Genomic DNA, 25829 nt, shown 5'->3' with positions numbered 1-25829 from the left:
CTGGCTTATATATATACCCCCCCCCCCCGTATCAATTTATCAATTTTTTTCTGTAGAGAGCTCTGCTAAAGTGTAAGCTACATATAGGATCAAGTTTTCATTTTGGTCTGGCATAAAATGTATGCAGAATGTTATTTAATACATCATCTATATATACACACTAAAATGAAATAGCACCTTTTCAGTTTTAGAATAATAAATAGCCATGATTGATTCACTGAATATTATAGGGCTTAATTTATCCTCTAAGAACCTCAGATTGCTACTGAGAAGTGTTAGCATAAAGAATAAAGCAATTGACTGTATCAATAACTAATATCAAGTTTTACAAAAAGTGGAAAAAAAGACTGTTGAGGAAGGGCTTGATGGAAAATGAAAGCCATTAAATGCAAACCTCAATCTTTATGACCAATTAGTCAGATAAAATTTCCACATTATTTATTTAGCGCTGTAAGGTCTCAACCATTAATGGAGAGACATGAGAAAGTGATAGATGTTGGTTTGACTTTATAATGAATAATACAAACAGAATGGGTTTTGGGTTTTTAAACTGTCACCATATATTTCCCAGTGTATAGCACGCATAGAGCTGCTTACCCACTTTTGGTGCAATGTTTTGCTGAGTTAGGCTCCTTCAATTCCAATGAAGTAAGGATGCAGGGTATTTTTGTCTGTGCATGAAATATATAGAAACCTACGAAACACAGGAAACTTGTCTTATACTGAGTTAGTATAAGTTAGGTGGCTGGTTCATAAAACTCCTTATTAGCTGTACCAGTGGTAGGGGACCTCTGGGATCTGGGCTAGCCTTGGCCCACCAGGATTCTAATTTTGTCCATGAGCTATTTTAGTGAAACTACGCCTGTCTGTCAATCAGGTGACAGCTGGTTCACTGGGCATAGTCAGTCCCTGCAGATGAGAGTATTTAACCCAGGCATCCCCAAACTTTGGCCCTCCAGATGTTTTGGCCTACAACTCCCATGATCCCTAGCTAACAGGACCAGTGGTCAGGGAAGATGGGAATTGTAGTCCAAAACATCTGGAGGGCCAAAGTTTGGGGATGCCTGATTTAACCCCTGTTCCTCTCAGCTGATGGGCAGTGAGATAAATCCTGCTTGGTCACTGTCTGTCCCCCACTAGGAAACTTCAGCAGCTGGAGAACACCACACACCTGGCAGTTTGCCTGTGTGGATGAAAAATATCTGGGCAAAATGGTAGCCAATCCTTGGTCTGCACTGACTGACAATGATTCTCCATGGCTTCCAACAGGAGTCTTTCTTAGCCTGAGAATTCTTTTGCTTGTAATGCATGTGCTCTGCCACCGAGTTATGGTTTTTCCTGCTCTCAGTTGTCATTAACCAAAACTCTGCTCACCATTCTAATCTTGTCTGCCTAATAACTGTTCTTCTTCTAAATGGGAACTTTTTAAAAGGAACTGGTACCCCTCCCCCCAATGTAAATTGTATCTTTTGCATGCTGTCTCTGCTTTCAAACGTTGCACAGAGTGCACTGATGTTGGCGTGGTGCAGCAGACACAATCCCATTTCTCCATGTGCTCTCTGTAAGTGGTGGTAACAGTTGAAGGATGCAATTGATTATGCAACATTCAGGATAACTAACATGCTTTATGTCCTTAATGACTAAAAGTGGTTAAATCTCTCTTCTTTTGATTTGTTTCTGTTCTCAGGTTCTAACTCACAATTGTCCTACAGCATTACTTCTGGAGATAGCCAAAGCCAATTTAACATCAACAAAAATGGGATTCTAAGCACCAGGAAGCCTTTGGACCGTGAAAGCCAATCTTTCTACAGTCTTATTGTTCAAGTCCATGATATGGCTCCTCTTCCAGCCTCCAGATACACAAGCACAGCACAAGTATCTATCATTCTGCTAGACGTGAATGACAACCCTCCGAGTTTTATCTCTCCTAAGTTGACCTATATCCCAGAAAATACACCTATTGACACCATAGTTTTCAAAGCCCAAGCAACGGACCCAGACAGTGGTCCAAACAGCTACATTGAGTACAATCTACTAAATCCTTTGAGAAACAAATTCACTATTGGTACGATTGATGGAGAAGTAAGGCTCACTGGAGAACTGGACAGAGAGACAGTTTCTAATTACACCTTGACTGTAGTTGCCATGGACAAAGGTCAACCACCTCTGTCTTCATCTACTGATGTAGTTGTGATAGTCCTTGACATCAACGATAACAATCCCATCTTTGCTCAACAATTATACAAAGTTGAGATTGCGGAAAATATTCTAACTGGGACAGACGTGGTTCAGGTGGTTGCTGCAGATGGAGACGAGGGTTCCAATGGGCAAGTTCGCTATTCCATCATCAGTGGAAATACTAACAATGTATTTCGGATTGACTCTGTCACAGGAGTAATAACTGTAGCTAAACCTTTGGACCGAGAGAAGATGCCTTCTTATGCATTAACAGTTCAGTCAGCTGATCGTGGAAGTAGCCCGCGGTTTGATACCACTACAGTCAGCATTATTCTGAGGGATGTAAATGATTATATTCCTACATTTGAACTCTCTCCCTATTCTGTAAATGTCCCAGAAAACTTGGAAACATTACCAAAGGTCATTCTCCAGGTTAGTATGTGTGAGAAAGTAATAAGTAGTGCATAATAGGCAACAACTTCATAATCAGAGTAACCTGTTCTTGGATGTCAGCCGTCAATTTTGTATTTTGCTGCACATATCATGCGCTGCCATAGCTGCCAAGTTATCCCTTTTTAAAAGGGATTTTCCCTTATGCTGAATAGGCTTCCTCGCGAGAAAAGGGAAAACTTGGCAGCTATGTGCGCTGCAAGTTTTAAGTAGCTCCTTTCATGAGCAGAATGACTTCCACTTGCACAATGGGATTCCCTCCTGCTTTCTTCCTTGCACCTCCAACTATTCTGTTTCCCCAAACCATGGGAGCATACTGTATTTGGGGTCAACGCAGGTAGGAGGACAAGGTGGGAGAGTCCCATTGCACAAGTGGAAGTTGTCTCATCTGCACAAGTATTTGGTTTGATACCACCATATACAGTTAAATATATAATGGCTTGATTTTGTTTGCATAATTTTAAGATAGCTTTAGCCCTTGACAGTGCATTAAACAGAAACTAAATAGCATTTTTATTATCTTGACCCCGTCTTTTTTATATATATAAATAAGCCTCTCATTTTCACCCCTTTTCTTTATTCACTCTGTTTTTTGCTTTGCAGTAATTTTTTTGCTGAAGTTACTGAAGTGTTATTAAATCTTTTTTTAAAAAATATGGATGCATGCCTACCATTTGTTTTCTAAATATCTACGTTCAACCTTTTGTTGACAGCAGCAGCTGGCTGGGGGTGGGAATATAATTGGTATCTTTAAATGAATTGTTAAAGGTATGCCGGATCTTTTCATTGTTTAAATCAGTTTTAATAGATGTATCTGCTCCATCAAGCACAAGGCCACTTTTCCTTCGATATATGAAAAATAATTGTATGGCCAACAAAGCCACATTGGGTAGGGATTTGCAGTTATGTTGTGCTTCATTACTTCTATAGGTTGTAGCAAGGGATGATGATCAGGGCCCAAATAGCAAATTGACCTATCTTCTTATTGGTGGAAATGAAGATGGGGCCTTTACGCTCTCAGCCAATGGGGAGCTCCACCTTGTGCAGAGCTTGGACCGAGAAAAAAAGGGGCAATATAACATGCTGATCACAGCGGCAGATTCAGGTAAGCCAAATCAATTATTTATCCAGGTTGCACAGCCCTATTTCAGTACCAAGAGAATTAGTCTTATATTTAAAGAAATGATGAAATACAAAACTAAGCATCCCTTTCTGTTCAGGGGGATGATGATAAATTGATAACACCCTTGTGATGGAATCCTGATTCCACTAAAGCCAGCTACAAACATTAAGGCTGCAATGCTATACCCTTACCTGGGACTAAGCCCCAGTGAACTTAATGGTACTTACGTCTGAGTAGACATGTATTAGATTGCACTGTAAAAGATCTATGCTCTCAAAATCTGGATTTAATATTTAGTTTTAACTTCCATGGTCCTTGTTTTATTGATTTGCTACCTCTGTCACCATCACTTAGTAGCTTCTCTGCCCGTGCAGGAACTGGTCATTTGTTTTTGTTTTTTCCCAAGGTTGGAAATAATGCAAGTTGAAATAAGATAGAGAAAAACTAAGTATAGAATGCTGCATTCCTGTAAGCACCGTGAAAGTTATCCTGTATTTTACTGGCAACTGCTATCAGTTACACGTTTTATGTCCTCTGTGTTAGAGGATTTTTCTTTCTAGCTTTTGCACTGGGGAGCCCAGGAGATAAAAGATGTGGTTGTCAGTGGTGTGGTAGCTGTAGTTTTCTGGAGTGTGTACAAGGATAAAAACTGAAGCATTTTGCTTTTGGCACATAAAGAAAGGGAAAGAGGAGCAGCAGCAAATGAACTGGAACATAGGAATCTGTGTTATACTGAGTAAGTCCATTGTTCCTTCTTGCTCAGTATCGTCCAGTGACCCTCCAGGATTTCAGGCAAGAGTCCTTCCTAGTCTTCCCTGGAAATGCCAGGAATTAAACCTAGAACTTTCTACATGAAAAACATATGCTCTACCACTGAACTGCACTAGGGTGAATCATTACAAACACAGAGATCTGGCTGTGTTGATAACTGGTCTCTTCCATCTTGTGGCCATTCCACACAGATATAAAAAATATTTACTATTTTCCAGTGGCCCAGTGAATTTAGCCTCTTTATGGAATAGAAACATATGTAGCAGCAGCAGCAGCAGCAGCAGCAGCAGCAGCAGCAGCAGCAGCAGCAGCATACTGTGTAAACAGAGCTCCATCTAAGAAGCCAAGTTTCCAAATGGGTCCTCAACATAGCTGCCAAGTTATCCCTTTTTTAAAGGAATTTTCCCTTATGCTGAATAGGCTTCCTCGTGAGAAAAGGGAAAACTTGGCAGCTATGGTCCTCAAGTCTTTTGTGTAGCATTTAGCTGTGTTAATAGAAACCTCCTCATGTGTCCCAAATGAAATGTACTGGCATGGTAAAAATCTAGGGTACCCCAGGACAGGGCTCTTAGAACTTTAATAGTTTTGTAGAAGAGGGCACTGAAGTTTACATAACAAGATAAAGGTAAAGGGACCCCTGACCATCAGGTCCAGTCGTGACCAACTCTGGGGTTGCGCGCTCATCTCGCGTTACTGGCCGAGGGAGACGGCATACAGCTTCCAGGTCATGTGGCCAGCATGACAAAGCCGCTTCTGGTGAACCATAGCAGCACACGGAAACACTGTTTACCTTCCCGCTGTAGCGGTACCTATTTATCTACTTGCACTTTGACGTGCTTTCGAACTGCTAGGTTGGCAGGAGCTGGGACCGAGCAACGGGAGCTCACCCCGTTGCAGGGATTCGAACTGCCGACCTGATCGGCAAACCCTAGGCTCTGTGGTTTAACCCACAGCGCCACCCATGTCCCCTACATAACAAAATACATCCACTTAAATGTTCTCTTCTACTATTAAAAGTGCAAAAGCCCTGTTTTCGAAATCTTCACATGTATCTCCATATATGTGGTTGTGTTTGGAGCAGATATCCCAATGGGTAGAGTGAGATAGTATGAGCTGATACTGGAAGGTGTTCATAGACATTTCCCAGTGATTGTTGGTTTGGTTGACATTGTTTCCAGTTCACACACAAAAATACATCATACAGTGGTACCTCGGGTTACAAACACTTCAGGTTACAAATTCCGCTAACCCAGAAATAGTACCTCAGGTTAAGAACTTTGCTTCAGGATGAGAACAGAAATCGCATGGCGGTGGCGCGGTGACAGCAGGAGGCTACATTAGCTAAAGTCGTGATTCAGGTTAAGAACGGACCTCTGGAACGAATTAAGTTCTTAACCAGAGGGACCACTGTACTCCAGTGAACCGAATCTTACTGAAATAAAGAAGAAGAAGCTATAAACTGCATATCTGGAATTGTTTGAAGGGTTTTTTGCCACGTTTTTGACTTCCAAACTCATGGGGACAAAATAGACAAAGGGACTACCCTTGAGTAAGCAACTGTGTCTCAAATAAGCTACAATGAGGATCCGCATTTATTGTACATAGTAGCCCTTAAAAATATTTATTTAATGCCTTCTAAGCATCACTTCTATTTTTAAGCTTGTGTAATTCGCACAGTTTTCAACCGAGATAACATGGCAGAATTTCTCTGCAGCAAGCAAAGTCGAGTGTGCCAAAACCATGAAAAAGGGCAGCTTGTCAAAAACTAACACTCATCCATACAATCTCTGAAAATAAATCATGCAATAGATATTACCTCACGGGCCTTGGTTTGGTTTTTATTACCTGGGGGTGGGGTGGGGGAATGCTGGTTGGTTATTTTCAGGAATGTACTTCCTTACAAAGAAACCAGATTTTAAAATTTATAAGTTGTGCGTGTGCTTTTCAAAAATAGAGCACCATATGAAGGGAAGGGCAAAGTCTTAGTTGCCTCATTGTTTTCTTTCTCTGATTGCACCCGTAATGTAGTAGTATACACATACTCCACACATGTGGTGTGATGGCAAACATGGAGGCAAGTGTCTTTTGTGTCTCTAGGTAGACAGATGGGTGATAGAACAGGACATGTAGAAATCCTTCAAGTCTCAAACTCTCCACCATCCTGACTCAATAAATAAGCAGCAACAGTAACACCAATGTCCCACCAAACATGTTACTTAACAAAATCTATATCACCCAAATGTCTGTCTACACACACACACACGATTTATTAGTCTTCATGTTTGACATCAATGTAGGTTTATGTGGACAGTGGCTCCATAGCTCTATCTAACCACACATTCTGCTACTTAGCTTGCAGATATGATGCTCCTGGGGTTGGCTTGTTACATCATACTTCTTTGGTCTAGAAAAACTGAGGACCTCTGTCCACCAGGCTCCTTGGTATGGAGGTCACTCACTCACATTGATGATGGACTTCAGATACAAAGAGGTTAGATATCTCTGTGTGAAGTGGGGAGAGCTTACATGGAACTTTGTAGGCACTGAGTTTTAGTAAACTTCTGCAAACCCACGTATCACAGACCGTCTCAAAACATAGAGAGTTTTTCCTGCATTCTTATCCCTCAATGGTTTCTAGGAGCAGCTGCCATTCCAGTGTGGCTTGTGTAAAAGGGTCCTTGCAGATCAGCTGCGCACATAGCCACAACTGCTAGCTGATTGCAGAATTCTTTTTGGTGTTAACCATGAGATTTGCTTTATTGAGTTCCTTTCTCTTCCGCCATTCTCTTTATCTCACTCATTTGTAAGCTAGACAAGGCACTGTCTGCAGGTGTCCCTCAAGCATTCCAGCTGTTCTGCTTTGCAAACATATCCCTAGGCAATGGTTGCATGCCTTCTTGCTTTCAGAGATAGTATCCTCCCCACAATTCAATTAACAGGAAAACTGAAGAAGTCAATCACATAGTGGCCACTATAGTACTGTATGTTCATTTTGGAGCCTGGGTGATATATCTTACCATTTGCAAGCTATGCAAAACAGCAATTGAAATGAGGTAATGGCTGTTTTTCTACTGCTCCTCTCCTTCTCTCACCAACCTTCAGTTTTTATTTCTAAATTTAAGGCATAGGACTTCCCACAAATAATCTTTGGGACTGTAGTTTCCCCTCTCAGTGCTACAAATCCCTAGCATCTTTAATAAACTTCAGTGCCCAGAGTTTTGGGAGGAAGCCATATGTTTTAAATGTGCGCTGGATGTGCTTTAAAGGCTTGGTGTAAATCTGCCCTTTGTGTAACATTATTTGTTCCCATGGCCTGGTCAGCTCAGGGTAGCTGCACAAAAAAGTCAGCCCACACCATGCTAGTATGTTTGGGAATGATGAGCCACTGCCACCAGAACAGGCAGGCTGCTGAGATGGTGGTTCATATGGGCCTTTAATCTGAGGTCCAGTCCTTAGCAGCACAAATATACAGTGAAATCCTATGAAGTTGGAAACTCAGCCACAACCGTTATGTCATAATGAAGAAGCAGTTTCCCATTGCTAGAGTGACCTGTATCATAGTCTATAAAGGGAAGATGCAGTTATTAGATGTGAATGTCTAGTAACATGGCATGCAACTATTTGAAGTCAAGGGAAGAGTGAGATTTAATGAACATATAATTAATGGATTTGCCTTACCATTGAAAAAGAGCACATTTTCTTTCTAAAGGTATTATTGTCTTTGCACAAAGTGAAATAAGTCAGTTTTATTGTATTCAGATTTGAGTACCTCTACCTTTGTGTGTGTGAGAGAGAAAATGATGGGGGGAAAGAAGCTTTCCTGGAAATAAAACAAATAAATAATGCCATATGTTGAAAGTCAAAGATGAGCGAAATGGCAGTGTGCCACCCCAGAAAGCGGCAGCTTTTATCCTCACTTTTTCATCTTTGAACATTTTTTGGAGAAATGTTGGCTTCCATTCTTGCTTTTATTAATTGCCTGACTATAGAGTAGCACATCTGGATCCTTACTAGCAGCCTTGGCTTGCCATCTGAGTGAACTATGGTTTTTCCTCCTCCTCTCCCCCCCCTTCTGCCACCCTGCACATTTATGAGGCAGAACAGCCTGTTACCTGAAGAACTCCTTCAACCAACTTGCTCTGATTAGAACCTTAAAAGCCTGCACTTGCCAGATTAGTTGTTCCTTACTTTCTTTGTTTAAAAGTGGGATGGATCTTTTCTACCTTTGCAGACTTATCGCTTGGTATTTCTCTTTGCCGCTGCAAAATCTATCAAGATTTTTCTTTCTTTCATGCTTCCTTCTATGCCTAGAGAAGGGTTACATTTGTAGCTGCCTCACTGGCATGCTTTTTTTTCAGGCTTAAAATAAATCCAAACCATGCAGCTTCACAATCTTGATTTGTTACGCTTCTTTCCTCATAGTTAGCTCTGTTCCCTTAAGTGGTTTGGCAAATTACATATTTCAAGAAAGCTATTCTATTTTTCTTCACCCCACCCCACCCCCATTGCATTCCGTGCTGTGGTCTTCAAGCCACTTATTGCCTTTTAAAGCGTTCTGTGTAAATTCTAATGTTTACATATTCCTACAGAATTATTTTGCTCTACATCATAGTCCTGTTTCTACTTTGTATCTCCTCCTAGCATCGCTAACAGAGTCACTATAGGAACATCCATGACCTTAGTTTCCAGCAGATAAAAGCAACATAGGAACTTGCCTTATATTAAACCAGGCCTTTGGTCCACCGAGCTCAGAACTGTCTACACTGACTGGCAGCAGCTCTCCAGGATTTCAGGCAGATGCCTGGAAATGCCAGGGATTGAACCCAGTGCATTCTGCATGTCACTCAACTATGGCCTTTTCTCTGTGTGTAAGATTTGTATTATTTTTCTAAGGAGCTCAAGGTGGCCTATACGGTTCCCCACATTTATGTTATCCTCACAACAACCCCATGAGGTAGGTTAGGCTAAGAGGCATCAACTAGCCAAAGGTTACCCAATGAGCTTCATGGCTGAATGGGGATTTGAACCCTAATCTGCCAACTCCTAGTCCGACACGCTAACCATTGTACTTCCCATTATGTCAACCTACCCCCTGCCTCCTGCCACTTGGTTGGGGGACATCAGTAGATGGGGGTCTGCTCTATACATGCAGGTTCCCAAGAATGTGGAACCTTGATAGTGCATTCTCAGTGCTGTTTTATTTAACTCTAATAGCAGATGCTCGTTGAGCAGTGTGGTGATGTGCAAAGCAAATTTCCCAACTTAAACATTTCCTCAAAAATTTCCTATCAACAATGCTCTCACACTGCTGATTAAACAGAATGCTACAACTTATAAATTGAAAGTCTGTGAGTTAATTCTTCAGCTCCAAGGCTAAAGAAAACTTAATTGCTAGGATAAGACCAGTAAAACCTGAACATATGGCAAGGAATACTTATCCTGTTGGTTAATCTTCAAGAGTCAAACAGGGTGTTTTTAAAGCATAATTCAATAACAAAGAAAAGGCAGGCTTACTGTGGGTTATGCAGAAGTCATTAAGGGGCAAGACTGGCTTAATCAGTGGTTTCTTAAATAACCTGATTTCCTAGTCTTCTAACAGCAATAACTTTTCCAAAGAGTTAAGTGATTTTCATATATATTTAAACTTTGGGTTGTTGTTGTTGTTTTTTAAAAAATTGCAATGCAAAACCCACATTCCTGAAGCCCTATACTTAACAAGAGGATGTCACCCTTCACAAAATTTATGTGTATTCTTTTTGTGCCCACGGACCATAGGAAAGGGTATAGAAAAGCATGGTGAATCAAAAATCTGCACCAAGCTGAAACAATCCATGTAGGTTTCACATTCCACTTTGACTATGAATATGAATTATAGTCTATACTTGACCTTCTAAATGCACTACACATATTTTTAGTATCACTTCAAAGTGCGCATTGTCTTGACTTGATATTTTGAAAGGAGATATAACATCCAAAGTAAAATCATCTGGCTACGATCAGATACTGTGCAATATGGGTCATATCAACAATAATTTTCACATAGTTATCACTTCATAGATTTGGATGGCAGCTTTGCTGCATAGACAGATGATCTGCTAGCCTGTCCATTCCAAGCAAGAATTTCAAGCTCCCGACTTTCCAGGGATTTGTATTGCCCAATATTGCTTTGCTTTCCAGATAAGGACATAGATAATTAGGAGCCTGATCGAAGCCCTCACTGTTTTCTTTTTTGATAATAGTCTGTTTTGAATTCTGAGTTGCAGAATTGTAAAACAGCTACCGTTTTCATTATGCTAAAGTGTGGTTTACACATAACTCTGCAGTTACATGGGGGCCACTTGAAAGTCAAACATATGATGTGCAACATGTCAGGCAATTCATGTACAGAATAGCCACATGGATCTGGCAATTAGTATCATACCGTGTTTCTCATATTATAAGACACGTCTTATATTTATTTTTTCCTCAAAAAAAAACACCATGGCTTATTTTCAGGGGGTGTCTTATTTTTTTCCTCCTCCTCCTCCTGCCGTGGCCGGCATTGCTGCTGCACCTATCACTATGCCTTATTTTCGGGGTATGGCTTATATTCCTTGAATGCTTAAAAATTCTGCTATGGCTTATTTTATGGGTATGTCTTAAAATATGAGAAACAGGGTAGTTACAGACTGTTCAAATACACAAAGGCACTTTGTTTCAGAACATTCAGATCATTACAGTCCTTAGCATATAGTGGCTCAGGCTGTATTCAGACAGCACTTTATTCTGTTTTGCTGACTTGTCCTTGCTTGATCATTTCTGCATTTTATGTGATCTTTCACAAAGTGTAAAAGTCACTTCTGGGAATTTAGCAGAACATTGTGGAAGTTCAGTGTTTCATTTCCATGTCAATTGCTTTTTGGAGTGGCAGATGCCTGCACAGTTTGCCATTAGTTTTCTGGGATTTCATTTTAATCTTTAGAACTGTCACTTTGATTCTGAAGGGAGTAATATCTTCATTACTTCCAAAAATAAAAAAAACCACCCATCAATCTAAATACATTTACTTGGATCCACTGAAACAAAAAAAGATGCAAGTCCAAGTAAAGGTTTTTATGGTTGAGGAAGAAAACTGTACGTAGGGTTCACCATTACTATTGCTGGCCTGAAAACTGGACGACAACTGCAATCATAGGCACACTTACTCGGCAGTGAACCTCGTTAAATTCTGAGTAACTTATTTTTGCATGAACATTGAGGATCATCAGGGCATGTCAGCAAGATTTGTGTGAATTAGGCATCCTGGTACCTTCCAGATAAGAACATTAAGAGGAGCCCAACTAGTTCGCCATCCTGTTCTCATAATGGCCATCCAGATGCCTGAGGGAAGCAAGGATCAAACAAGATCCAAGCACAAGAGCCCTCTCCTTTCCTGTGGTTTCCAGCAACTGGCATTCAGAAGCATTCCATTGTGCAGGCAGAGCCAGGGGCGTAGGAAGATAGGGGTGGTGGGGGCGGGGCGTGCTGCATGCAGGGGTGGGGCATGCGTTTTGGGGGCGGGCAGCTGCGATGGCGCCCCTGGGATTGCGCTGCCTGGGGCGCCCAGCCCCCACCACCCCTATCTTCCTACGCCCCTGGACAGAGCATAGCCACCATAGCTACTAATATAGCCTTTGTCCCCAGATATTGGACTACTGTTCTCATCATCCCCAGCCAGACTCATCAATGGTCAGGAGATATAGTCCAAGGACATCTAGAGGCACCAGGTTGCCTACCGCTTTTGATCAGACTAAGAGTGAGTAAGTTTTGAGGACTAGAAAGCTGCTTTTTTATGCTGGGCTGGAGGACCTGCTGTACAGTGTTGCCTGTTTTCACAGATTCCAAACTTCCATGTTTGTAATTTAAAGATGCGTTTTTAATGGAAAATTTTATGCTTAGGGGGAGAAAACACTTTTGGCATTATGGAACCACAGGAGCAGTATTTTTTAACTGACAAATTTCAAGGAGCAGTATTTTTTTTAACTGACAAATTTCATGGTGACAAAAAACAACAACTCTTTGGGGGTCAAATGTGGCCCGTGGGCAATGGGCTAGCCACCCTTGGCTTATATATTGACTGGTGGTTTGTTTGTTTTTTGTAAGTGCTGGTTTTCTAAAATATTTCCAGAAAACAGAGGAGGCAAGAGACATGCTTACCTGAACCTTGTTCCCTGTGACCTTGAAACTTTGTTTTTCTGTCCAGTGAAATTTCAAGCAGGGTGTTTCAGCCATTTTCAGAATATGCTAAAACTCAGTGGCATTGAGGTATATGTGCAGGGTAAGCTATCATCATTGAGGGAAGCATTCTACATAAACTATGCTTAAATGCACTCAATATATTGTTATGTATGATCCAGGGTGTTGAACTAGTCTGTGCAGAGGTTGCCTGAGAGCAGGAGTCCTCTGTCAGCTGGCAGACATGCATCCGGACAGCAGATCCTTTGTGCAGCAGGCATGGAAAGAGTTAAGCCTTCCCTCTTGCCCCCTGTTGCTTCTCTGCCCAAAATAGTCACAGCCATACTAGCTTTTCTCTAACAAAAAGTGGCAGTCCAGATTTTGTTACACCTATTGGCATGCTCTTATTCATTGGCACTCACTGGATGACCAATTTCAGTCATCAAATTAATCTGGTTCACTGCAGGTCAGTGTTTGTGTATTGTTCTCATCTCTCTTTGCAAGCAGCAAACCCTTTACTTGATAATACAAGATTCAAAGCTTTTCCTATGTGACTTCATATTCTGAGAGTTCCAGAGGATCTTCTTTAAAAAACAAAAGTGACCTTGCTCTTTGCATGGATTTGACTTTCTAGCTCTGTGACCTGTGACATGTTCATGTGTGAGATAATAAATGAAGAGTGGCATATCCAGTATTAGTATTGTAACTTGGGTAACCTCTAGCATTTCAAATATCTTTCCCCCCCTAGGAAGTCCTGCCCTTACTGGTACTGGAACTATTGCTGTCAAAGTAGATGATGTCAACGATAACGTCCCCAAATTTGCCTTTAATATGTATTCCAAAACCATTCCGGAGGACGCACCCACAGGGACAGACGTTTTGCTTGTAAACGCCTCTGATTCCGATGCATCAGTGAATGCTATCATCAGGTATGTTGCGCTTGTGGTGCTTCCGATGCTGTTTAATTTAGGTCCTGTTTCCTTTCCATGCTTTGGGAACAAAGGGTTTTGTCTTGCATTGTTCACAAATACAACATGGTTCAGGACTGGCCTAAGACTTTTTGCTGCTTGAGATGAAACTGAAAAAAATGTCCTTCCTTCTGGTGTGCTAAGTACCCAAAGCCAGTTAACCTACTTTAGTATCTGAGGCAAAAAAAATTCCAATAAAATTATAATAAATTAAATCACCAAAAATCTGCTGCCGCCATTTTACCTTGCCTAATGGTTGGTCCACCCTGGTTTGGTTTGTGACAGACAGAGAAATGAACGAGATGAAATAGCTCTGTATTTAAGCCACTTGACTTAGGTGGGCTGAAAAAACACTGGGTTGTATCCAATAATGGCTTTGTCACAAGAGTGTTTAGAAGCTGATCCCTAACTTTTCATTTAGTAAAAAGCTTTAGAATTGCTGGCCAACCTATTTCTCTTGCTCTTACTGAGCAAGTTCCGACAAAGTTCAGCATAAAACGGAAGAATCTGTGTATGGCAATTGAACTGATTCCTTTGTGCCACTCAGCTTCTGAAAAGTCATGATTCGCTGGATTGGTTTTATGCATAGCTGCCAAGTTTTCCCTTTTCTCGCGAGGAAGCCTATTCAGCATAAGGGAAAATCCCTTAAAAAAGGGGATAACTTGGCAGCTATGGTTTTATGGCAAAATGGCTTGCACATTTCTATCGACATCTCCAAGTTTTACCAGAAAATCCTATTGCTAGCTATAAGCAAGAAAAAATTGAGAGGTTAAGTGTCAGTGGCAGCCTGAGCAATTTGCTCAGAGGAGTGATGCGTTCCTAATGGAATGCAGAGAGATTCATGTTTGTTGCCAATCATCACTACATGCCACTCAAGAAACCAGAATAGGCCCTTTTTCAAGTGGTTTCAAGGAGTATAAATATTGGTTATTGTTGCATAAAAGGCACAAACTAAGCTAAACAACTCACTACACTTTTTCTTTTCGTTTGAAATTCAAATTAGCTTTTTTCAATAAGAAAAATATAAATCATAATTGTTTGTAGCTATTAAAGTACAAGAGAAATAAAAACAACTTTAAAATATCAAAACACTGTAATTTTCTTCCCTTTTTTGAGCTCTCCCACCCTTGCCATCTGCCAGGTGTGCCTGATAAGCCTCCAATAAGATTAATAAAATATGACATAATAATGTTTTTTATTACATGTCATTTTTCCCATGGAAATTTACATTTTTGAGAAGTTTTATAACCATGTGAAAATGGCATCGCAAAATAGAGATGGCTGTTACTTTCACTTCCTAGGATTTAAAAAATATATATACATCTAAAGAGATTCTCTGCACAATCCTATTTTATTATTCTTACCCTGTGGCCCTAAAAATACAGAGGTCAGGTATCAACTTTTATGCAGATTTGTAGTAATGCAGTTTCACAATTCTGTGCAACAAAACTTTTTTTAAAGGCTCAGATGCATAGTGCATATACACCAGAAACTGTGCATTCAGAATTGTTGGCCCAATTTTATGGAACTTCCAGCTGAGGTCAGACACGCCCCTCCTGGTTTAAATTCTTCTGCCTCCTGAAGGCCTTAAAAAAAAAAGCAAGTATTTTAATTGAATTCAGATTTTATAGTTTTAAGTGATTTTTATCTTTCTTGTATTGTGTTACCTGTACCACTTAGAGTCCATATCACTTGTCAAAATAAAATTAAAATACAACAAAAATATATGGAAACTTGAAAAGAGTTGATATATTACTATGGGGGAATTGGAATCAGGATTGCAGCCTTTGCGCATAAGCTTTTTTTAAAACAACAACAACCCCCCAAAACCAAAAACCTCCCATTAGCTTTTGAAAATATGCTCCAATTCAGAATGAAACTAAACATGGATTAAATGAATTATAAACCATGAGATACACAACCCAGAAAAGTTTGCACAGGTCATTAAAAAAGCCAAACCCATCAATAGGAGATTTAAGCAGGAAGCTTATGAAGATAGTGAACAGCATGGGTGTGGCCAGACTTTATGTTGGGGAGGGGCAGGCTTCATGCTGGGGGAGGAAGAACCTCAGTTAGTTAAGTATTTCTATTGATTTACTTAATTTAGGGGGGCAGCTGCCCCCCCGGCTATACCCATTGTGCACTGACTGGAGTGGTAACTTCATATCATTTTCAGTAGTATTCAGCCAGATTCAAAGTGTTAGAATGGCCTATACCTTTATACCTCCCACTGCAGCAGGAGAAGAGGTACAGTATATTCCTGCATATAAGACTACTTTTTAACCCAGGAAAATATTCTCAAAAGTCAGGGGTCGTCTTATACGCCGGGTCGTATCTCTTATACGTCGAGTATATCCCAAACTCTATATTTTACCTGGAAAAGTTGGGGGTCGTCTTATACACCCAGTCGTCTTATACGTCCATCTTCTTCTTTGTGTATAGCATTATAAACCTTAAGCCCTGGCTAGTTAAATCAGGTCGGGAAGACAGCGGGCAAGAGGACTGAGGAGGGAACAGGCATCAGAAGCCACAGCTGCCATATCTCCTATCACCACGGGGTAGTTAATGACAGATGACTGTTCTTCAGCTTCAAAGCAGGCAAACCTAAGGGAAAGTCATTCAGTGAATGTGTGCAGTGACCACATTTTTGAGGCTGAAGGGATTTTGATACTTTAGCAGTGCAGACAACCTTTTACCAAGTAGTCACAGAAAGACGATTAGTAGTTCATAGTAGTACTTTACAGAAGTGTCCTATTTTACAGAGGATAGTTCCTTTTAAAGAGAAAGGGCATAAGGAAGGAGAGAATAATCCTTGATAGTTTTAAACGGGAGTGAAGCAGTTATTACTGTTGCATCCCAGTTGCAATTGATTCAGTTCTGTGTGGCAGATTATCTACTTCGAAGGACTCTGTCAAGTGGGCGTGAAATTGACCCAATGTATAACTGTCTTTCCATGAGTCAAAACACATGGGATGCTATTCACCCTGGAAGTTATCACAATCAAGATCACCTTAGGAGCTGCAGCAAGGCTTAAAATATAATGCAGCAGAAGGTAGCCCTATCCTCATCCTAAGTCAGAATCCCCACATTTTGAAAGCCGAGGAATAGTTTGATAGCAGAATACTTCTGTCAGTCCCAGGTGTGATACTCTCACCTGAAAATCGTCTCTTGGGACTCAGTGAGGTGGAAAGTTTCTGTCTGTCTCTCTCCCTCCTCTCTCTATATAAACAAATAGCACTTCATTATGCAGTCATGACTTTTCTATTAAATAATAACTGAGCAATTATTTTGCTACCTAGGGCTTTTTCCTAGGATAAATTGCTGGTTATGACCAATTGCTATATTCACTCCATCTGTCTATAGGCAATATCTCAGGCATTTGATTGAAAACCACAAATAAAATATTTCTAAGTATTTATCATAATGTCAGGCTTCTGAATAATTCAAAATTGTGTTGTTGCTGCTTCAGTCGGGGATATCTCTGTGGAATAACTCATTTTGTATATGTGCAACATTAGTGTCCCTTTTGTGTTACTTGTGCAAAGGGGTATAACACACTATGGTGTGGCCCAAGGCACTATTTGATCCCCAGTGCTATTTGTGTGAAGCTTTTTAAACCCTGTGGGTGGGTGGTTCCCATGTCCAGGAGACAGGACAATTTATCTGTTCTGGATGGGGTTGCTTACCCTCAGAAGGAAAAGATGGATAGTCTAGAGGTGCTCCCAGACTCATCTTTGTCACTTGAAGCCGGTCTATATAAGGCAGGGCTTTGTCACTGGTGGTGCCCTAGATTACAGAGCTTTTTCTTATGGAGGCTTATATGATCACGGCACCAACAGGGTTTCATATGGTAAATCAAGACCATTCAGCCGCAATTATTTGTTGTTTTTATGTCCATATTCAGCTCTGTCATTTTATCACTGCTGGTGCTGTGATTATATTGTTTTGACTTTGCTTTTGTACCTTTGTTTTATATTGATGTTAATCTGCCTTGTAAATCCTTTTGGATGAAAGAGAATAATATAAATATTTTAAATAAATATAAGAAAAGGAAGAAGAGTTTGGATTTGATATCCCGCTTTATCACTACCCTAAGGAGTCTCAAAGCAGCTAACATTCTCCTTTCCCTTCCTCCCCCACAACTCTGTGAGGTGAATGAGGCTGAGAGACTTCAGAGAAGTGTGACTAGCCCAAGGTCACCCAGCAGCTGCATGTGGATGAGCGGAGACGCGAACCCGGTTCACCAGATTACAAGACTACCGCTCTTAACCACTACACCACATTGCTTGATTCCCTGTCTGTAGAATTTACAGTTTGTCAACATATAAAGCAGTATAGTTCATACTAAAATGGGTATTAAAAATGTCTCTCCCTCCTTGTACTTTTTGCAGCTATAGTCTCAGTGGTGGAAACTCACAGTTCACAATCAACCCTTCAACCGGGCAGATCATCACAAGTGCTCTGTTAGATAGAGAGGCGAAGGAGAACTACACTTTGATTGTCGTGGCCAAGGATGGTGGTTTCCCAAAGGCTCTTTCCAGTTCTACAAGTGTCCTTGTCACTGTTGCAGATGTCAATGATAATCCTCCCAAATTTCAGCACCACCCTTATGTCACTCATATTCCCTCACCAACAAGTTCAGGTATGTTAACTAAATCCTGTCCTAAATACCTGTTCACCTGCTTCACCTGTTGCCCGGTTCAACAGTTGCTTCAATTTTTTTTTTTGGGGGGGGGTGTCAATTATTATATTTCCTACTGTTTGCTTCTGGCCAGCTGAGGATCCTGAACTCCATGTGATCCAGTAGACATGGCGTAAAGGATCCTATGGTCATAGTGTCATAGGATCTATCACAGTTGGGAAATCTGACCAAAGGAAAATTCATCCCTTGCATTGACCTCAGTCTGAATTAACAGGGAAAGAATGAGCACAACAGCCCACTACAGAGGCAACTGGTCTAGCACCCTTTTGCTAGACATGACCAGTGCATTATGACAAAACAAGCACCCATTACCACTCATGAGATCCCAGCACAGTAGCAAGTTTTGGTATCATAACCTGTTGTGTGAACTACGTAAATTCCAAAATGTTGCCTTCCATGCTGCATTGCATTCAGTGAGATTTAAATCCACTTTGGCACCATTGTCTGCATAAATATACCATTGGTCAAGGATGCCTATAACATCCTAAATATCTCCTAAGTATGAACAATACATCTGCTAGTGATTGTAATTTATTTATTTTTAAGTTTTATTTACAGTCTTTGTATATTGTCCAATAACTTAACATTTTCTGGTTATGAACAGTTGCATGACTATTAATGTTCAGTTTCACGGGATTAATTACCTTATTTTTGTCTTCCTTTGCAGGTACATTTGTATTTGCGGTGACAGTTACAGATGCTGATGCAGGACCGAATGCTGAGCTTCACTATTCCCTTTCAGGGAAGAATTCCGAAAAATTCCACATTGATCCATCACGAGGAGCGATTATGGCTGCCGAACGATTGTCTGGCACTTCTGAAATGACATTTTCTGTTAATGTGAAAGATGGTGGCTCGTTGCCCAAGACAGATTCTACAACTGTGACTGTAAGATTTGTAAATAGAGCAGATTTTCCTCGAGTTCAGGCTGAACAGCACACTTTCACATTTCCTGAAAATCAAGCGGTTGGCACTTTTGTCACTTCAGTTTCTGGATTGTCGTCGAGAGGCGATTCTTTGTCTTACTATATTGCTAGCGGTAATCTTGGCAACACCTTTCAGATTGACCAACTAACAGGACAGGTCACCATCAGCCAACCCTTAGACTATGAAGCAATACAGAAATATGTCATCTGGATTGAGGCGAGAGATATGGGCTTTCCACCATTTTCTTCTTACGTAAAATTGGAAATGACAGTGATAGACATAAATGATAATGCACCACTATTTGAACGAGATCCTTTGATTTCTGAAGTACTAGAAAACCTATCACCTTCTAAAATAATTACTGTAACTGCTGTGGACAAGGACAGTGGCTCTAATGGACAGTTAAATTATGAAATTGTCAGCGGCAATAAGGAGAACAGCTTCAGTATCCATCGTACCAATGGGGAAGTCAGAAGTGTCCGACCTTTAGATAGGGAGAATGTGGCCCATTACACACTTACTATCAAAGCTTCAGACAGAGGTGTACCTGTTCAGAGTACCACCGTCCGGGTGCTTATTAATGTGTTGGATGAAAATGATAACGCACCCAAATTTTCTCAGATATTCAGCGCTCTTGTACCTGAAAATGCCCCTTTGGGTTACACTGTAACACGAGTCACAACATCAGATGAAGATATTGGAGCAAATGCTGTCAGTAAATATTCAATAAGGGATACAAGTATACCTTTTGTCATAAACCCCAATACAGGAGATATAACAATCAGCAGACTTCTGAACAGGGAAGATACAGATCACTACAGAATCCGAGTTTCAGCACATGACTCTGGGTGGACAGTAAGCACAGATGTGACCATATTTGTAACAGACATCAACGACAATTCCCCACGGTTTACAAAACCGTCCTATTACTTGGATTGCCCTGAGCATAACGAAGTTGGATCACGAGTGATCCAGATATCTGCAACAGATCCAGATGAAGGAGCCAATGGGCAAGTCTTCTACTTCATCAAATCCCAGTCGGAGTTTTTCCGAATTAATGCTTCTACGGGGGAGATTTTCAATAAGCAACCTTTAAAGTTCCAAAACTCCAGCGGCCCCAGTAATGTCAATCTAAACAGGCACAGTTTCATTGTTACCTCATCAGATCGAGGCAGCCCTCCCTTGCTGAGCGAGACAACAGTCACAATCAACATTGTGGATAGCAATGACAACGCACCCCAGTTTCTCTTCAGTCAATATTTTACACCTGTTACTAAAAATGTAGCTGTTGGTACCAAACTAATTAAGGTAACTGCCATTGATGAGAAAGACTTTGGTCTAAATTCAGAAGTGCAATACATTATCTCAAATGACAACCTAACAGGTAAATTTGAACTGGACAGTAGCACAGGCTGGATTTCAGTAGCATCGCCACTGAGGAATGATATGAATAAAAACTTTCTAATAAAAGTAAAAGCAAAGGACAAAGGTAACCCTCCCCTCTCAACAGAAGTGCCTGTGCAAATAGTTGTAACAGAGGAAAACTATCACACGCCTGAGTTCTCTCAAAGTCATATAAGTATAACTGTCCACGAAAGTCATGCTGTTGGAGCTATTCTCAGGACTGTGTCGGCAAGGGACAAAGATACAGCTATGAATGGACTTGTCAAATACAACATTTCTTCTGGAAATGAGGCTGGGAACTTTGCAATTAACGCATCTACCGGTGCATTAAGGCTTGCCAAACCCCTTGATTATGAGCTTTGCCAAAAACATGAGATTACTGTTAGTGCTGCAGATGGCGGATGGGTTGCTAGAACAGGCTACTGTAGCATTACCATAGATGTTATTGATGTGAATGATAATTCTCCAGCTTTTAGCCCAGAAGACTACTTTCCGAGTGTTTTAGAAAATGCCCCTAGTGGAACAACTGTCATTCGTCTCTCTGCAACTGATGCTGATTCCGGACCTAATGCTGTAATTGCATATGCGGTTCAGTCTTCAGACAGTGATCTGTTTGTTATTGATCCTAATACTGGAATCATCACCACCCAAGGCTTTTTAGATTATGAAACAAAGCAGAGCTATCATCTCACCATAAAGGCCTTTAACGTTCCCGATGAAGAAAGGTGCAGCTTTGCCAATGTCAACATCCATTTAAAAGGAGCAAATGAGTATGTGCCACGGTTCGTGTCCAAGCTTTACTATTTTGAAGTTTCTGAAGCAGCTTCTAAAGGCACCATTGTGGGAGAAGTCTTTGCAAGTGACCGCGATATGGGAACTGACGGAGAAGTCCACTATCTGATCTTCGGCAGTAGCAGGAAAAAGGGTTTCCAGATTGATGACAGCAGCGGGCAGATTTATGTCACAGGACCTCTCGACAGGGAAAAGGAAGAACGGATCTCTCTGAAAGTGCTTGCAAAAAATGCCGGGAGCATTCGTGGTGCAGATATTGATGAAGTGGTTGTGAATATCACAATATTAGATGCCAATGACCCCCCTGTTTTCAGCTTCATGGTATACAACGTACAAATCAGTGAAGGTGTTCCAGTTGGGACCCACGTGACATTTGTAAGTGCCTTCGACTCTGACTCTCTCCCCAGCTGGAACAGGTTTTCCTATTTTATTGGCAATGGGAACAACAACGGTGCCTTTTCTATTAACCCACAGACAGGACAGGTTACAGTGACTGCAGAACTGGATAGAGAAACTTTACCAGTGTACAACCTATCTGTGTTAGCCATTGACTCAGGATCACCGTCAGCAACAGGAAGTGCCTCTTTATTGGTGGCTTTGGAAGATATCAATGACAATGGACCCACCCTTTCCACCACAGAAGGAGAAATAATGGAAAATAGCCGTGCAGGGACACTTGTGTTGAATCTTCAGTCATCCGATCCTGATCTTCCTCCAAATCAAGGCCCCTTTTCTTATTACTTGCTTAGCACTGGCACAGGAACCAGTTATTTCAGTCTCAGCACTGCTGGAGTTCTGACCACAACTAGAGAGATTGACAGAGAACAAATTTGTGATTTCTACTTGTCAGTGATTACAAGAGACTCGGGCATTCCTCAGATGTCTTCCACAGGAACTGTGCACGTAAAGGTAATAGATCAAAATGATAACCCGTCACAACCCAGAACAGTAGAGATCTTTGTCCATTATTTTGGCAATCTGTTCCCTGGTGGAACATTAGGCAATGTAAAACCTCAGGATCCAGATATTTTAGACAGTTTCCAGTGCTCTCTTACATCAGGAGTTACAAGCCTCTTCCATATTCCAGCAGGCACTTGTGATTTAAATTCCCTGGCAAGGTCTACCGATGGGACATTCGATCTCACAGTCCTGAGCAATGATGGGCTACACAACTCAGTCACTAGCAGTATCCGAGTTTTCTTTTCAGGATTCAGTAATGCCACACTTGATAACAGCATTCTCCTCTGTCTCAGTGTGCAATCCTTGAGAGAATTTTTGACTAACCACTACCTACATTTTCTGCGAATTGCCAATTCACAGTTGACCGGATTAGGGACTGCTGTGCAACTCTATGGGGCTTACCAGGAGAACAATCGGACTTTCTTGATGGCAGCTGTGAAACGGAACAGCTATCAGTATGTGAATCCAGGTGGTGTGACTACCTTCTTTGAAAGCATCAAAGAAATCCTTTTCCGTCAAAGCGGAGTTCGAATAGAGTCTGTGGATCATGACTCGTGTTTACAAAATCCTTGTCAAAATGGCGGCAGCTGCTTGAAAAAACTGGGTGTGAGCCCTAAGCTACGGAGCCATGAGAGTATCCCAGTCATTGTTGTGGCAAATGAACCCCTCCGGCCTTTTACATGCAGGTGTATGCCAGGATATGATGGCACACTGTGTGAAACAGACATAGATGAATGTCTCCCATCACCTTGCCACAATGGTGGGACTTGCCACAACCTGGTGGGCGGATTCTCTTGCAGTTGTCCCAGTGGTTTTACTGGAATGGCCTGTGAGAGAGATCTCAACGAGTGCCTCTCCGGCCCTTGTAAAAATGGTGCTCTCTGCCAGAACTTCCCAGGAAGCTTCAACTGTGTCTGCAAAACTGGATATACAGGTAAGTTTTTCTTCTACATGTGTGCTTGTTCTGAATGCAACACAGAGATGAACTAATGGTATTACCTATGAAGAAGCATTTAATCATAGCAAAATAAAAAAAAATCCTTCAGTAGCACCTTAAAGACCAACTAAGTTTTTATTTTGGTATGAGGTTTTGTGTGCATGCACACTTCTTCAGATACCAAAATAAAAACTTAGTTGGTCTTTAAGGTGCTACTGAAGGATTTTTTTTATTTTGCTTCGACTCAGACCAACACGGCTACCTACCTGTAACATTTAATCATAGGCGTTCTTGCTGGCAATTCAAACCCAGATGTATTATTTATGTAGCGTATGTGTATTCTGCCTTTTTTCCATCATGGAACTCAAGGTGGCTTATGTGTGGCTTCCAGTCCCCCCCCCCCCAATCCCAGATCTGGAGCTACTTTGCTTCCATAAAGTGATCACACTGTGTGTCTTCAGTTAGCTCACACCCCAAGTTTATAATCACATTATCTGCTGTTTGTGGAAACGATGATCCCACTTGCACCATACATTCAAAGCATTATTACACCATTATAAACAGCCATGGCATCCCTCACCAAAGAATCATGGGAACTGTATTCCCAGAATTCTTTGGGGGAAGTCTTGACTGTTAAATTGGTATAATAGTGCTGTAAATGTACATGTGGAAGTAGCCTAGGTCTAAAATTAATCAGTGGATTTTTTAAAAATGCTTTTTTTGCCAGAAATTAGCCAAGCATTAAAGCTTGCACGGCTCCATCCTGCCTATCTCCCAGCTAGAACCTTGTGTAAAAATCATAATCAGGATTTTCAGCCCTTCTATTAAACATATCAGTTAGATATAGAGTGATGCCTCTTAGCTTTCTGCCAGGAAAGCATCTAGAGCCATCAAATACATCTCCATTTAAATAGCATATGTGGCAACTGACACATGTTCACTGTTAGAGCCGCCTTGACATAAAAGATTCTGATGGGATCTTTCTATGTATGCTCCATCAGTGTAGCCTGCTGAGCCTCAGGTCACAAGTAATTATTCGTAATTGAATGGCTGTTCTAATTAACCTAATGATCTGAGATTGTGTTTCACAGTGAATCATCACATCAAATTATTTGGCCAGCAGCGTAGCAGAACAATTCCATGCCACAATTGCGGGTAACCTTTTAAGTCATTAGCATCAGAGGTTAAATAGGCATGTACTTGCCAGCTCACTAGGACACCTCAGCAGAACACCCGTTTTAACAATAGCACACAATGCAGTCACATCAGTCCTGTAGCTTGTAATGGGGGTTAATGAAACTACAGTGATTTGCTGAGATGACTGTCTTGCCTGATGCTTGTCACATACAGTATTTCTCCACATTGTAACACATTAATTCCCCCCCCCCCCATCTGCTGAAAGCAGAAATATGCCATGGAAGAAATTTGAAAAGTAATGTGTGTGAGAGAGAGGGAGGCAGGGAGGGAGGGAGGAAGGGAGAATTGAGTGTTCCCATAGAGTGTGGGTTATGCTCTTGTCTTCCCTCACCAAAAATAAAAAGGCAATATGGTAGCAGACACAATACACCCATGCTAGAAATGTGAAGTGGCAGTGTTTTTTCCCCTAGGAGCGAATAATTGTAAAAGAGGAAGATCAGTATAACTCATTAAATTGATGATTTACAAATATATCACAAAACAGCCCAAAGTAGGTTTGAAAACAATACAAAAGGAACACTAAAGGCAGAGACCTTTTCATCCTGTTCATAACAAAAATCTAAAATATATGTCACTAGCGGCCTCATTCCCAGTATTGCTTGGGAATCCTTAGGAACCAAAAGAGGAGACCTTTTGAAATTAATGAAATACACTTAGTCATGTTCATTAATTTCAGTGGGTCTACTCTGAGTGACTTAGTAGAATACCACCCAAAATGTATGTATGCATGACCCCTGTCTGGATCAAAGCAGCTGCTCTTCTTTGTAGCTTCTGTTGTTTTCTAAAGCAAGCTTTCCTTCTTTTCACTGTAAGTCTGAGTTCATAGACCACTAGAATGGCTTCCCTTACCTTGCTGAGAGGGTACACAGGTTTTTCACTGATTTATTATGTTTGGCCAGCTGCATTTCACTTCATCACTCCATAGAAGCAATTAGGCTCATTGCAGTGAGCGCAAGCATAATGAAAGATTACATCAGTGTAACACTGAGGTTTAAGCAATCTGTTATAATTATGTCTATTAATGATGATCATATTTTGTTTTGTAATGAATCAGTTGCAAGATGGGATATATCAGATGACATACAGTAGTGCGTTGTCTGCCCTTTCTATGAACCCCTCAGTTCCTCTTTTCTGGACCCTTTTTAGGATGGGTTTTGTGAAATCAATTCATTTTTTTAAGCAAGAAGTTAATCTGAAAGATACTGCCATCTTAGAAAAAGCCTAATG

The 25829-nt window shown here is 41.0% G+C and overlaps 1 protein-coding gene across 1 annotated transcript in view; it reads left to right on the top strand.

The window, feature by feature from the left end:
* The window catches only part of FAT4 (FAT atypical cadherin 4), a 139909-nt gene that overhangs the window by 81951 nt on the left and 32129 nt on the right, over window positions 1-25829 (top strand). The window contains exons 5-9 of the mRNA XM_035111643.3: window positions 1688-2610; window positions 3559-3733; window positions 13464-13644; window positions 18075-18325; window positions 19053-23402. Of these exons, the coding sequence (XP_034967534.3) occupies window positions 1688-2610; window positions 3559-3733; window positions 13464-13644; window positions 18075-18325; window positions 19053-23402 (5880 nt within the window). The remainder of the gene's footprint in view (window positions 1-1687; window positions 2611-3558; window positions 3734-13463; window positions 13645-18074; window positions 18326-19052; window positions 23403-25829) is intronic.

Source organism: Zootoca vivipara, chromosome Z1, assembly GCF_965207765.1.
Source record: "Zootoca vivipara chromosome Z1, rZooViv2.hap1.1, whole genome shotgun sequence".
NCBI classification, from domain to species: Eukaryota; Metazoa; Chordata; class Lepidosauria; order Squamata; family Lacertidae; genus Zootoca; species Zootoca vivipara.
This window is presented reverse-complemented; position numbering and strand designations above follow the sequence as displayed.